General features: G+C 43.8%; 2 protein-coding genes across 2 annotated transcripts in view; both read left to right on the top strand.

The window, feature by feature from the left end:
• Positions 1–4,012: 4,012 nt before the first annotated feature.
• Positions 4,013–5,621, top strand: H1-2 (H1.2 linker histone, cluster member). Its single transcript, XM_028880075.2, has one exon. The coding sequence runs from the start codon at positions 4,057–4,059 to the stop codon at positions 4,693–4,695; it is 639 nt and encodes a 212-aa protein (XP_028735908.1). The 5' UTR covers positions 4,013–4,056; the 3' UTR covers positions 4,696–5,621.
• Positions 5,622–13,920: 8,299 nt separating this feature from the next.
• Positions 13,921–13,969, top strand: part of LOC114700637 (histone H2B type 1-B) — a 463-nt gene continuing 414 nt past the window's right edge. The window contains exon 1 of the mRNA XM_028880320.2: positions 13,921–13,969. This exon is cut by the window's right edge and continues 414 nt beyond it. Within this exon, the coding sequence (XP_028736153.1) occupies positions 13,965–13,969 (5 nt within the window). The 5' untranslated portion in view covers positions 13,921–13,964.

Below are 13,969 nucleotides of genomic sequence, written 5' to 3'. Positions count from 1 at the left end.
CTTTGTTTATCTTCACAGCAGGTGTTCTGTGCTTAAATGAGCACTCAGAGAGTGTCCACAGCATGCTGGTGGTCCAGGATGACAAAAGAATGTTTTACTATATTTAGCACAATCTGCACATCATATTTCCTACAAAACAACCATTGTGTGAGATAATGCATTGGCTCTGATCGGGGTGATTATCTAACTTATGTCTGCCTCTTGTGCCTTCATTGTAAGCTTAGACTGGACATATCAATGATATAAAAATGTGGGTATTGTCATGATTGACAAATCTGTATATTCGAAAGGTGGGCTTGAGGTTTTGAAACTGTTTTAAAGTCTTTTGAAAAAGTTGGAAGAAGGAGAAGAGGAGGTGGTGGTGGTGGTGGTGGTGGTGGAGGAGGAGGAGGAAGAGGAGGAGGAGGTGGTGGTGGTGGTGGTGGAGGAGGAGGAGGAAAAGGAGGAGGAGGGGGAGGGGGAGGAGGTAGTGGTGGAGGAGGAGGAGGAGGAAGAAGAGGAGGAGGAGGAAGAGGAGGAGGAGGAGAAGGTGGGGGTGGTAGTGGTGGTGGTGGAGGAGGAGGAGGAGGAGGAGGAGGAGGTGGAGGAGGAGGAGGAGGAGGTGGAGGAGGAGGAGGAGGTGGTGGTGGTGGTGGTGGAGGAGGAGGAAGAGGAGGAGGAGGTGGTGGTGGTGGTGGTGGTGGTGGTGGTATATCCCAGGAGCCTGCTGGCAATTCCAAAGTGTCAGAGGAAAGTTTGCAGTGTGTCTCTTCTTGTGATTCTCTCTTTGTATTAAGTTCTTCCTGTATGCTTTACTACTATGGTGTGTGTGGGTTTTGCTGCTGCATTTGCCGGTGTACCAGGGAATAAAAGTTAAGTAACTTAGGTCTTGGTCCTTCAGGGGCTCATGTATCTGGGGAAAACATTGTAGCAAAGACTTGATCTTGTAACTGTTAGACATCTGCCTGGAGAGATTGAGAAAATAATAGAAACACTACTTAATGTTAATTGTAGAAATTATGAGACTGGGGTGAGAAAATACACTGGAAGTCTCTAAATCTCCTGATATCACTTATATATTTTTTTTCTTATGGTGCCAAAATGGTCTCACAGTGTGCCAGTTATCATTTTGAGGTAGGTATTGCTAATAAGGTGACTGAGGCTTGATGAGTTAGGAAAAAGCAGGTTCCAATCACTCAAAGTTGGGATCTATAGTAGTTAGTATCTTTTGGGGGATATACAGTGGTTAACTAATAGTGGTTAACTAGCTACCTCTAAAAGCTGCTCCAAACCCACTCTGTCATGTTGGAGGGAGGAAATGGAAAAGAAGAGGGGCAAGCAGCCCTCATTCTTTAAACTTGTCCTAACTACTCTCACCCTCCTATGGGTGTGTCTTACTATTAAGCTTTTTCTTTTGTTTGCTTGTTTCTTGTTCCTTACCAACCAGACAGTTCATTATCTATATGTTCAATTCTGCCCTGCATGGAAACACAGCCTGAACAGTATGACATGACAAAAGCTTAGCTACCTGCAATCTTCATCATACACGCAAATATCCAAGATCACGTGACAATCACCACAATGTTTCATCAGTGTCCTCATTTCATAGGAAGGTCATATCCTTCATCTGAACTTTTGCTTGGAGCTCATATTAATAAAAGTTTTCTTGCCCACAAGCTTATTCAAAAGTTACTTCAAAATCTAAGACTTCATGGGACACTTGTTAAGTCTCAGGTTGCTTTAAAGTTGATGTCCCAAATTCTCTGTTTTCCATTTTAGAGGGTGACTTCTGAAGATTCTGATTGGATGACCTCAGGACAGGCTGACTAATCAAGCACCAGCATATAATTTTCAAAAAGTTAAAAATGTGACTCACACATAAATACTACATGTGGTAAGCTCATATATCTGTCAAAGAATGATTGAGCACATTAGTGAGTAAGCAAGCTGCATGTCAAAGTTAGTTCAAAGGATATAGGAAGATAAAATGTGTATTTACTCAGGGAAGGAAGAGTGCTGCAAGACTGAGAAGTTAGAGATACAATTCAGCTTTGTACAATACAAACAGAACTTTCAGGCTTATCTTTTCTAACGCAAATAATTTGCACCTACTCCGGGCAAAACATATTAATTAATTGCATTTCAAGAGCTATGGTTTGATTGACTCAGCTTGAAGGGTCATAAGTAAACGCATCCCAGACTCAGATTTACAAGTCAAGATTTCAAAATGAGTTGCTACTTTACTGTGAAGGGGAGACAAGCTGGGGAGCTGGATTGCTACTTTCCCAGGGGAGGTGAACACTTATCAGATGTAGAAGGCACTCATTCATTCCTTACCCACACAATCAGAGCAAGTGCCATGTTCTTATTTCTGTTACTAAACCATATTAGTACATTATTATACATTCAGTAGTTTGTATGATAATGTGTTACAATTCCCATTCCACAGTCCATATAGGATGACAACTCTAACATTGTTCTACGCTGGCAACTCATCCATCCCTAATCTCATTAGGCTGTTAATTCCCAGAGGACACAAGCCTAGTAGATGCTGTTTCCAAATGCTAAACAAATGTTATTAAGTGAAACCACAGGATCATTTTCGTCTTAGAAAATACGCTTTGTTTTGCAAACATCTCTGAACTCAATTTGTATAACCTTGTGACTTTACCACACTTCAATGCTAACAACCTCACCATATATTTCCTTGTAGACATTTACTCGAATACAGATTTCTGATAGAATTGGGGAACTTCCTTTGTTCCTAAATGTAGAATTGTATTAGTTATACAAGCAATTTGTCTTGCATTTTCTTTAACAAAAAACATTGTAATTAATTGGTGCCTAAGGATGAAGATCTTAAATTAACAAAGCAAATTTGAATAGAATAGGTTGCCCTATTCAGAGGAGCTGAGAAGAGGTGACACAGAGCTGTCCACTACAGATGGCATGACCATTTGTACTTATTTCTTATCTTCCTATTAAATATTCACTACATTTTCCATCTCAAATCTTCAGATTGGTCAAACGTATCCTTTAGGATAGTCAGTAACTTTATTTCCATCTGTACCTTACACAGAAGGCCCTCCTGTACCAAGACAAACTGTTTCTAAACTAGAATTTCCATGCTCTGAAATTCTGTGTTTCAGCAAAATAAGCAAGTATTTGCTCCTTGGTTTAAAAAACGCATCTTTCAAAGTCTCTAATTGATACTTGGTGGGAGGGGGCGCTCATGCAGGCTTATGGGGTTCCTTTCCCTTCTTATTATCTCTATTCTTCCGGGCTAGACCCCCTGCCTTGCAAAACTCAGAGGGGAACCAAGAGCTTTAAAAATACAGCCCAATGTTTCCCTTTCCGAGTGGAGAAAAGGGTGCCCCGCCCCCACCAGTGAAAAGAATTTGACAGTGTCTTTAAATCAGATATTTCAGTCCTAAACCCCCCACCACATGCTACACCCCCAAGGCCTATGAACCCCCTCTCAACCTGCCCATACTGCTTTAGACTGGAAATCCCAGTCCTAGTCCACGGTTATGGTGGGTCTGTACTCAGAAGTCACCAAGGACTTGTGTTACTTCCCTTGCGAAGAAACAGAATAATGGTGAAAATTTAGGCGGAAATCGTTTCGTTTTTGTACCTAAATTAAGGGAAGCATGTGCCCTATAATCCCTGAGAAAAAGAACTTTGAGGGGCAAAGGAGCGACCAGGTAATTTAGAAGAAAAACAGAAAGTGGTCTCTATTTGCCCGGGACTTCCTTTGGAGTTGGGGGAGTTAGGGACTCCTAGGCGCGTTGTCTTTGGGGATAAGGAAAAAATAAACAGATAATCCGACGCCTGAGGCTTCTCGGATCCTTTACCGACCAAAGTCGAGAGATTTGGTGCAAGACATTTTAATATTTTCCCCTTTTTGTGAAGTGTAACAAACACAAGTTGGGCGCAGCGCGGCTGCTCTGAGCTTGCCAGCCAGGCAGGCCGCCGGAGCACCAATCAGCGCGCGCCTGCGCTCTATATATACGGCGGCCGGGCCCGCGCTACTCCATCGGCGTTTTGCCACTAGTTCCTGAGTTTCGGATCCTCACCATGTCGGAGACCGCTCCTGCCGCCCCCGCCGCCGCTCCCCCTGCGGAGAAGGCGCCGGCGAAGAAGAAGGCTGCCAAGAAGCCGGCCGGGGCTCGCCGCAAGGCGTCCGGACCCCCGGTGTCCGAGCTCATCACCAAGGCTGTGGCCGCCTCCAAGGAGCGCAGCGGCGTGTCCCTGGCCGCGCTCAAGAAGGCGCTGGCGGCCGCCGGCTACGATGTGGAGAAGAACAACAGCCGCATCAAGCTGGGGCTCAAGAGCCTGGTGAGCAAGGGCACCCTGGTGCAGACCAAGGGCACCGGCGCCTCCGGCTCCTTCAAGCTCAACAAGAAGGCGGCTTCCGGCGAGGCCAAGCCCAAAGCCAAGAAGGCAGGCGCGGCCAAGGCGAAGAAGCCCGCGGGCGCAGCCAAGAAGCCCAAGAAGGCGACTGGGGCCGCCACACCCAAGAAAGCCGCCAAGAAGACCCCGAAGAAGGCGAAGAAGCCTGCAGCGGCTGCTGTGACCAAGAAAGTGGCCAAGAGTCCAAAGAAGGCTAAGGTTGCCAAGCCCAAGAAGGTCAAGAGCGCGTCTAAGGCCGTGAAACCGAAGGCTGCCAAGCCCAAGGTTGCTAAGCCCAAGAAGGTTGCGGCCAAGAAGAAGTAGGCTGTCTTCCTCCTTCCACCCAAAAGGCTCTTTTCAGAGCCACCACTCCCACTTGGAAGAGCTGTGACATTGGTGTAGCTGTGACATTGGTGTGATAGCCCCCTCCTTCCACCTTGTGTCCTGCAGAAGTGGGTTGCGTGCGATGCAATCCGGTCGGTGCTCCGTGGGGTGGGGTTCCCTAGCTCACCTAGAACGATGCTTGCGCGGGCGGCCGAGCAAGCGTTAGGTGCCGGCTGCAACCTTCCGTGGCTGCCAGCAGCAAGGAGCAACCCCTGGCGCCATCAATGTTGGGCTGTGGGTGATTTGAAAGTTCCGCCCTGCTTGCGGGTTGGCTCCCTCCCGCCCCGGCCCTTAGTCCTCGGTTTGATTGGGCGCCAGTCGGGCTTGCGTTCTCCCGAAGCTTTCGCTCCTTGCGCGAGGAGCGCATCCCGCACTCGTTTCTAGGGTGGCCTATGTGCTGGGTCTTCTAAGTGTGCAGGAGGTCGGCTGCCGGCTCCGGATCTGACTTCCTTTAAAGACCTTACAGCGACAGCAGCGGAAGGGCCCGCCCAGTTATATAAGCCTGACCTGGGACTGGTTTTCTACTTTGGGTTTGTTGGCCACAGCAAGGGAAGGGTAGCTCGAACTGCGTCACAACGTTGGTCAGCCATCTTTTTTCTCTCCCCCCCCCCTCCCAAGTGTACGATTCATCGATTACTGGGCTTGTTTTGCCTCATTTTGGCACAGGGTCTCATTTTAGACCGGCATTGCCTCAGCTTCCTGAAGTGCTTGAGTTACAGATGCGTGTCGACTCCAAAGACCGACCCCGCATACATAGTGAGGCTTCTTGCTATGCTTTGTGCAGTCCGAAATGTTTCAGCAAAGTAAATTACTGGCTCTCTGTTGATGTATCGGGGCTGCTTCTAATAAAAAGCCTTTAACTTTCACTCACTGTTGGTGGTTCTTTCATACCCGCAGCAGGGTGTTTGAGGTCCCCGTTGTTTTGTGGGAGCCTGGATCCTATTGCTGGTGTTTCCTATAGAGATGGGAAGCATGCCTTTTAGAGACCTACAGCAAGCCTTTTCACAATGGGTCCAGATTTTTTCAGTATCCCTAGAGTTTATCACCTGGGAAAGCCAGGAGATCAAGAAAGGAAAATTTTCTCCTTTGTTTCTCCTGTTGATTCCTCAGTTTAAATGAACAAACAGTTTTTTTTTTTGTTTTTTTTTTTTTTGTACAAAGCATAGTAAACTGACCCGTCCTCCCCACCCCACGCCCTCAGGACTGTCCGAGAACTCTCTCAACTCTTCCCAGCTTTTGTTTCACGTTTGCCATGGGCTAAATTCCTTGGAGAGACTAAATCTAAAGGGTTTCTCTGAAGCCCTGGCTGTCCTGGAACTCTGTCCATCAGGCTGGCCTCCAACTCAGATCCGCCTGCCTCTGCCTCCCTAGTGCTGGGATTAAGATGTGTTCCACCACCGCCAGGCTTCTCATAATCTTCTAAGGCGTTCCTTCTATATTTTAATTAATAGTTAATTAGTTGTTCAGGGGACTGAACATTCTATCAGGTTCTACCATTGAAATGTGTCCCCTTGTTTTGTATTTTGTGAACTAGGTGTCATCCTGTCTGTAGCCCAGACTGGCCTGAACCTTGTGACCTTCCTGCCTCAGCCTCCTGTAGCTGGGATTACAGGGCTTTGCTACCATGCCTTTATGTTCCTCCCTCCCTCCCTCCTCCTCCTCCTCCTCCTCCTCCTCCTCCTCCTCCTCCTCCTCCTCCTCCTCCTCCTCCTTCTTCTTCTTCTTCCTTTTTGGTGTTTAATATGTATTTTAAAATGTTTTCTAGCCAGGCGGTGGTGGCGCACGCCTTTAATCCAGGCGGATCTCTGTGAGTTCGAGGCCAGCCTGGGCTACCAAGTGAGTTCCAGGAAAGGCGCAAAGCTACGCAGAGAAACCCTGTCTCGAAAAATCAAAAAAAAAAAAAAAATGTTTTCTAGTATCCCATCACTGAGAAGAAAGCATTTTGGCATTTTTGTTGAGATTGTGTTTAAAAATAATTGTGGAGCTACCAGAGTTATGAAACAACAACATGTGTTTTTTCCCCCCTTTCTGTTGAGGTATTTGTGTTAGCTCCCTAGAAATCTTTAAATTTTCTCCAAATATGTCTTAATAATTATTCTTACTTTTAATCCTATAAACTTATCTTTAGTGCTGTTGGCAATAACATTCTTTGAGATTTGATTCTTTTAGGGACATCCCATGAAGTAGACATTAAAACTACTTAGTTATTGAAGCAAATAAATTAACAATTTTAGGACAGGTTTGTTCATTGATACATAACAGATACAATACATTTATAACTTTAAAATCTAAAAGCACTATTCATAAGGAAGAAAACCAAACAGGTAGAATCCATTTTAAATCCACTATATCCAAAATATTATCATTCAATGTAAAATGAATATAAAATAGGTAACATTCTACATTTTTGTTTCTTGTGATATCTTTGTGATATCATATGTATTTTCTACTTACAGGGTATTTTATTCCAGAATATGTACTATTTCCTATGTTCGGTTAGTCACTTGTGGCTGTGGAGCTAATAAAAATAAATACAACTTCAGAATGACCTCTGCTCTCATCTTCATTTATGATGAGGGTGCTTAAAAATATGTACTGTTCATATATTGTATACTGAAATTATGAAGACAAAATGTCTGGAGTGTTCCTAATGTCATTGGGCCTAGTTGAGACAATCAGAAATTTTCTGTTCAAAATGGGATTGAGCTGGGTGTGAAGATTATTCCCAGCCATCTGGAGATGGAGGCAGCAGGATCTCCGTGAGTTCGAGGCCAGGCAGGGTTACATAGTGAGACCCTGAATGAAAAATAAATCAATTAAAAAATAATTAAAAGATGGAACTGAGTTACAGCAGCAGAGGTAAACTGATATCAGGGCTCTGGGGCTTGTCTTCTGAGCCCCTAGAAAAAAGAACCCAAATCTGTTGAGCAAAAGCGTAGAACAGAACTAAATTACAGGTTAGGGCCTAGACAGGAGATGTGCAGGGCTGCATTCTTGTCCCTCCAGTCTGCTTTCCCACTTCCTCCTTGAGCCCTGTGAACTCCTGTCACTGGAAATACCTCACCGACCTGAACTGAATCACGTGGTAGCAACCTGAGATCTAATCGTGGATGCTAACTATAGTACAGCATGGGGCGGCACGTTTGTGAAGCCAACCCTTAGAAGGCTAGCACAGGAGGATCTTTGTTGTACACCAAAGCGGAACTGCTTAGCCAAATCTTATCTGAAAAACAAACAAAAACCTTGCTGGGTGTGGTGGTCACACCTTTAACCCCAGCACTTGGGAGGCAGAAGCAGGAGGGTCTCTGAGTTTGAGTCCAGCCTGGTCTACAGAGTGAGCTCTAGAACAGCCAGGGCTATGTAGAGAGACCCTGTCAAAACCAAACCAAAACAATAAACACACATACAAACAACCACAGCAAAAATCAAAATAACCAAACATCCAACCCACAAAAATGTTACTTCAGATGGAACCACAAATAATGTTTCAAATAAGACTGAGGCCGTGTGCATGTAGCTCAGTGGAAGGCTGATTGTCTGTCCTGAGGCCTTGAGTTCCAGCACCAATAAATAAATAAAGAATATAATAATAATAACAGTAATATAATAATAACAAAGCTCAAAGTAAATGGCACTGTTCAAAATATCCACTACAGTGCATCTTCTTCAAGTACTTTCAAATCTACATATTTACTTGATTTCTACACTCCAGGAGTTAGGTGTGACAAATCATCCCAAGAAAAGATAATTGATTTTATGATTTTCATTCCGTCCTTCTTTGCATTTCTAATTTATTGGATTTAGATGTATGTTTAAAGTTGATCTGAATATAGAAATGTTGTATAAACATATTTTTGTAGATTTTTTTTTTTTTGCCTTTATAGTTCCCCTCCACTTTGGTAGTAGAGGTGAAGCCAAGGGCCTTGAGTATACCAGACAGACGATCTCCCCTTGAGCTACATACTCAGTCCCCATTTGTACCTTTATACGAGACATTTTCCTTTAATTATTTGAGATCTAAGAGGTATAACTCACCCATAGCCTTTAGATGCAGCATTCCACCTCCCCAGGACCCCCCCCCAGCACCTCCCCACCCCCACCCCTACCTTCTTTACTCTTTTCTTCCCCTCAGAATGCATGTGCTTCAAGAGGCAACTGCTGAAGGTCTGACCAGCTATTCATCCTGAGCCTAAAAATTGGTCTGTTTAAGAAAAATCCTTTTCTCAGCTTATGTTTATGAAATTGTCAGCAAGGACTCTCCCTCTACTTTTGAGTATCTGTGAACTGTGAACTGATAAAGCTCAGATGAAGAGGAGCTTTATCCCCAAGAACATTCGTATTCTGTAAGCACAGGGTACACAGAAAACGAATGAAACTCGAAGATGAAGTTAGACTGAGGAATTCAGAATGAATTATGGTAGCTCAGGAGAGGGGTTCAAGTTTCAGAAGATGACAAGGTTGGTGAAAACTGGCAGGAGGCAGGCGTTCACACCCTGTGACAGTCCTGTCCTCTGAGGAAGGCCTCATGTCACTGCCCTCTCCACACCCAGCGTGGTAGGAAGTGCTCTCCTTTTCCAAGTACAAGAATGGAGATTCCTTCACAAGGCAACGATGCATCTGCTGATTCTCAGTTCATAATAATCCCCAGGCCAACACGGCAAACACTGAGTACCACTCTCTTCTCTTTCCAAGCTTATATCCATCCTTACTAATTTTATAATTTTCAGCAATTAGATATACTATTACTTCCCTAGGCCTAAAGCGAACAGGTAGTTGAACTACACAAACTGGGAGGAAAATGTAGACAATAGCTTTGTGTTTGAAATCCCAGCTAGAGATGAACAGAAGCCGTGCATGCAGGATTAATTAGTCCATCAGAGGAGTTTGGAAGGGATCAGGGATTAGGGGCTGCTGCTAACGACACTTAGGGAGAGCTAGCATTTCCCGTGCACTTAATTGTAGTAAGCTAAACACAGTAGCTGTTTATTACACACTTATTTCACAACACAGTCTTGGCATAGCACGTTGAGGTGGGTGTTATTACTGCTCCCATTTTAGAGATTGAGATGGAGGCTTGGCAACATTAAGGATTCATTAGCTAGCTTCTGATCTCTGAGTCAGTAACATTATCTTCTATGTAGTAATAATTTTCCACAAACCTATATGAGACATGCATTTAATTAAAAATTTCTCATCTTGCATTAAAATCTAAAAAGAGCTAAAACCTATTTTGATGCTGTCAACCTAGGCTAAATAAATATTTCAATAAATTATATGAAAATATTTTGTCAATATTTTTGCATATGAAGTCTTTGTAGTCTGGAATCCACTCTACATTTAAAGCACGATTTGGACTAGACTAGCTAAATTTCAAATGCCTGTCTGACATACAGTCAGTTCTCATAATAAATAGTGTAGGGGAAACAAAAACATATGCTCTGGGTTGTATGTAGCTATTTCCAAGGAAACAATAATTCTGGTATGGGCCGGAAGTTTAGAGAGAATCATTAATGTCTTGTGTCTTACTGGCTCTCCGATGCCTCTGCACACCAGCTCTGACCAAGTTCAGAATCTAATCAAGGCCAAGGCCTGTCTATCACAGCTTCTCCTGTCTACCTGGGGGCAGCCTTATATCTGAAACAGAATCACCTGTGAAGAAGATGAAGAAGAAATTATATTTGATCACCCATTTTGGTACAAACCTATTTAGCAGAAGATATTAATTGTATTTGTTTGCTGTGCGACTAGCTGGTAATATTTGCTGGTAGTTACCTTATTAAAATCCCTTAGTCTGACGTGGGAGAAAATGATTTGAAAGCTACTGGTAATTATAACTAATAATCCAGTCTAACTACCTTTACATTTGTTTGTTTTGAGACAAGATGTCAGTTTGCTGCCCATGCTGACATGTAACTCACTATATAGGACAGCAAGGCCTTAAATTCCTCATCATCTTGCTTCAACCTCCTGATGAGGCTAAGGAGTCCTAGTATTTGATCCATGTGATTCACACTTGTGTTGTCTGCTGGGGTCTCCCTAATGATCCACGGTTCTAATTTTACTTTTTTTCTATAAGGACCTCTTTCTTTTTAGGAAGATGCTATTCAATAATGAACAAATTGATAAAGTGTTCTAAAGGTATACCTGGACTTTCAATTGAGGTCAAAAGTGTTCAAGTTGCTTATAATTGACTGTATTGGTTTTATTGATCACCTCATGCTCCCCCTTGCCCCATTTCTCTAATAATGGCATCACCATCCAAAGCATTCTAGAAAGCAGCTATGCCCCAGGGCCAGAGAGTCTCAATGCAGATAAGCGTCTGCAAAAGTGAAGGTAAACAGAATATAGGATGCTGGTGGGGAGGCAGGTTGACCTGGATGTTAAGGAAAACCAAGTGTCTGATCTTCCAAGGCCCTGGATGGGGCCCTAGGCCTGCAGTCATCCTATTGATTTGTTTTAAGTTATGAACCTAACTTTATTTTATTATGTATTATAGTCATTTTGGCTTGGGTTGTCATTTCATTTCTTTGGTTTATATTTCTAATATTTGCATCATGTATAGTGAAGGCCTTCATTTTATGTCCCACTGATCATAACCTCAATTATAATTCACCTTTATGCCGGATGTGGTGGCTCATGCTTTTAGTCAGTCCCAACACCCAGCAGGCAGAGGCAGGCAGATGCAGGCAGATGCAGGCAGGTCTCTGAGTTCAAGGTCAGTCAGGTCTACAGAGCAAGTTCCAGGACAGCCCTGGCTACATGGAGAAACCCTGCCTCAAAAAACCAAAAAGAAAGAGAAAAAAAAAAAAAAAAAGGAAACAACAAACCAATCAACCTTTAAGTGATTGTTGGTGATGAGACTATTTGGAATTTTGGTTGAAAACTATTTAGTTACATTCATTTTTGGTTTAGTGAGATAAAGTGATCTACAAGCATGCTTATCTTACATATTAGCAATGTTACTACAGCTCTTGCCAGCATTTCTGATGTGAGGCTTCAGGGAACACTCCTTATAAGGTCACAGCCTCACCTGGACTCCTAGCAAGATCATGCAGTCTTAGCCATCAGCTGATGACATGGAACCCTTAGGTATCAGCTCTGGGCATGAATACAGTGAAGAAAAACAGCTAGAAGCTAGACCGAGAAGACTTCAGCCAGATTATAATTCATACAGAAGACAATCTTGACTGATTCACCAAGTATGAACAGTTCTGTAAAATTGATTACAAAACTGAGTTTTTAAGTGGAAACTGTTCCAAGTAGTCAAGAAAATAAGTTACGAACTTTACTAAAGGAAAAAAGCAAACACCCACTGTGTGTCGTAAACATTATAAAATATATTTTATCGGGAATCAGTGAAGTTAAAAGAAACAGCACAGAATGTTTATGTTAATTTTGTGAGTTTTCTAAAGTTTCCCAACATATTCATAGGCTGCCTAGATTTAGAGGTGTAATTAGTATCTATCTATCCACGCTATGTCTTAATTTGGTTAGATTTGAGGTTTCTATCCTGAGGGTGGTAAGATTTATGGCTTATGACTGACTCAGCACATTTTTAGAACAGGGACAGCTTTGCAGCAAAGAACATCAAGCCTTTGACATATATTCAATCTCATACTACGAGCAGAAAGTGAACGTGTCCTTGACTATATTAACAGTGCAGACTTCCAGGACACATGAGACCCAGAACTAAATGCAAGAATTGGAGACAAGCTGAGTACGAATACTGACCTTTAAGTAATATACAAACACAATCACCATCGAACCACGGGGACAAGGTTACAGCACCATTTTATGAAATTGTGGGTGGCTCTGAAAAGAGCCTTTGGTTGTTCTAAAACGTAGGCAATTTACGCCCTCTCCCCGCGGATGCGGCGGGCCAGCTGGATGTCCTTGGGCATGATGGTGACCCGCTTGGCGTGGATGGCGCACAGGTTGGTGTCCTCGAACAGACCCACCAGGTAGGCCTCGCTGGCCTCCTGCAGCGCCATCACGGCCGAGCTCTGGAAGCGCAGGTCGGTCTTGAAGTCCTGCGCGATCTCGCGCACCAGGCGCTGGAACGGCAGCTTGCGGATCAGCAGCTCGGTCGACTTCTGGTAGCGCCGGATCTCGCGCAGCGCCACGGTGCCGGGCCGGTAGCGGTGCGGCTTCTTCACGCCGCCGGTGGCCGGGGCGCTCTTGCGGGCGGCCTTGGTGGCCAGCTGCTTGCGCGGGGCCTTGCCGCCGGTGGACTTGCGAGCGGTCTGCTTGGTACGAGCCATAGTAATGACCAAAAAGACACAAATGTTACGGACAAAGGGAAATCTTGCCCTTAAATATACCTAAAAACATTCTGATTGGCCTTGTGACTTTTCGAAAGTCCCGCGCCAAAATCTCATTGGCTGAGTAATATTCTGAGCGATGGTCAAGCGTTAAGCTTATCTGATTGGCCAGATATTCTGACACGCCCATATTACTTTATTATTTTTTTTTTTGAAAAATTGTGGTGTTATGTAGTTTTGTCTACCCTTGGAGTCTCGTCAAACATCAGCCCCAGCACAATGTTCCAATTTGCTTTGTCTTCGTGGTGTTATTGTTTCGTCATGGTACAGTGTGTAAAGTCTTGTAACTACTTAGGAATTAAAGTTAACTCATAATCCAGTAATCCTAATTTAGATTGTTGCTCTTAAAAGGGACAAGTAATTCACGAGTTTAGGGTGAAGGCTTAATAATTTTCGAATTCTTAGATAATGTAAGAATGTTTTTTTGGAATAAACTGGAGAGATAAACTATGATCGATGAGTTTACCTGTGCCGGAGCCGGTGCACGCGGCACACGGGGAACTGCAGGCCGGCCCGGGAGGAGCGGGTCTTGGCCTTGGAGAGAGCCGTGTAGCCCTGTTTGCTAGGATCAGACATGACTTAAGTTATGTAAATAGTGAAAAGCAAGAATGAAGCTTATGTAAGCGTTTTGATACATTACTCTGTGTCACAAAAGAACGCCGTCCTATTGGTCAAAATAACAATGTTCCTCTGTCCAATAGAAAATGAGGCTATTTGGTCCTTCATTTGCATGAGCCCTGTCGTTTTTGTGAGGCCTTACTATTATCCAATGAGAAGTCAGTGCTTTTACGGCTTCATTTGAATTTCGAGACTATATATACAACAATCTAGCCATACACTCTTTTTCTTTTCCCATTCTAAGACTAGTGTGTCTTTGGTCTGGAAAAAATGCC

Source organism: Peromyscus leucopus, chromosome 5 (assembly GCF_004664715.2).
Source record: "Peromyscus leucopus breed LL Stock chromosome 5, UCI_PerLeu_2.1, whole genome shotgun sequence".
NCBI classification, from domain to species: domain Eukaryota; kingdom Metazoa; phylum Chordata; class Mammalia; order Rodentia; family Cricetidae; genus Peromyscus; species Peromyscus leucopus.
The sequence above is the reverse complement of the archived record's forward strand: the minus strand, read 5'-3'. Positions and strand labels throughout refer to the sequence as shown.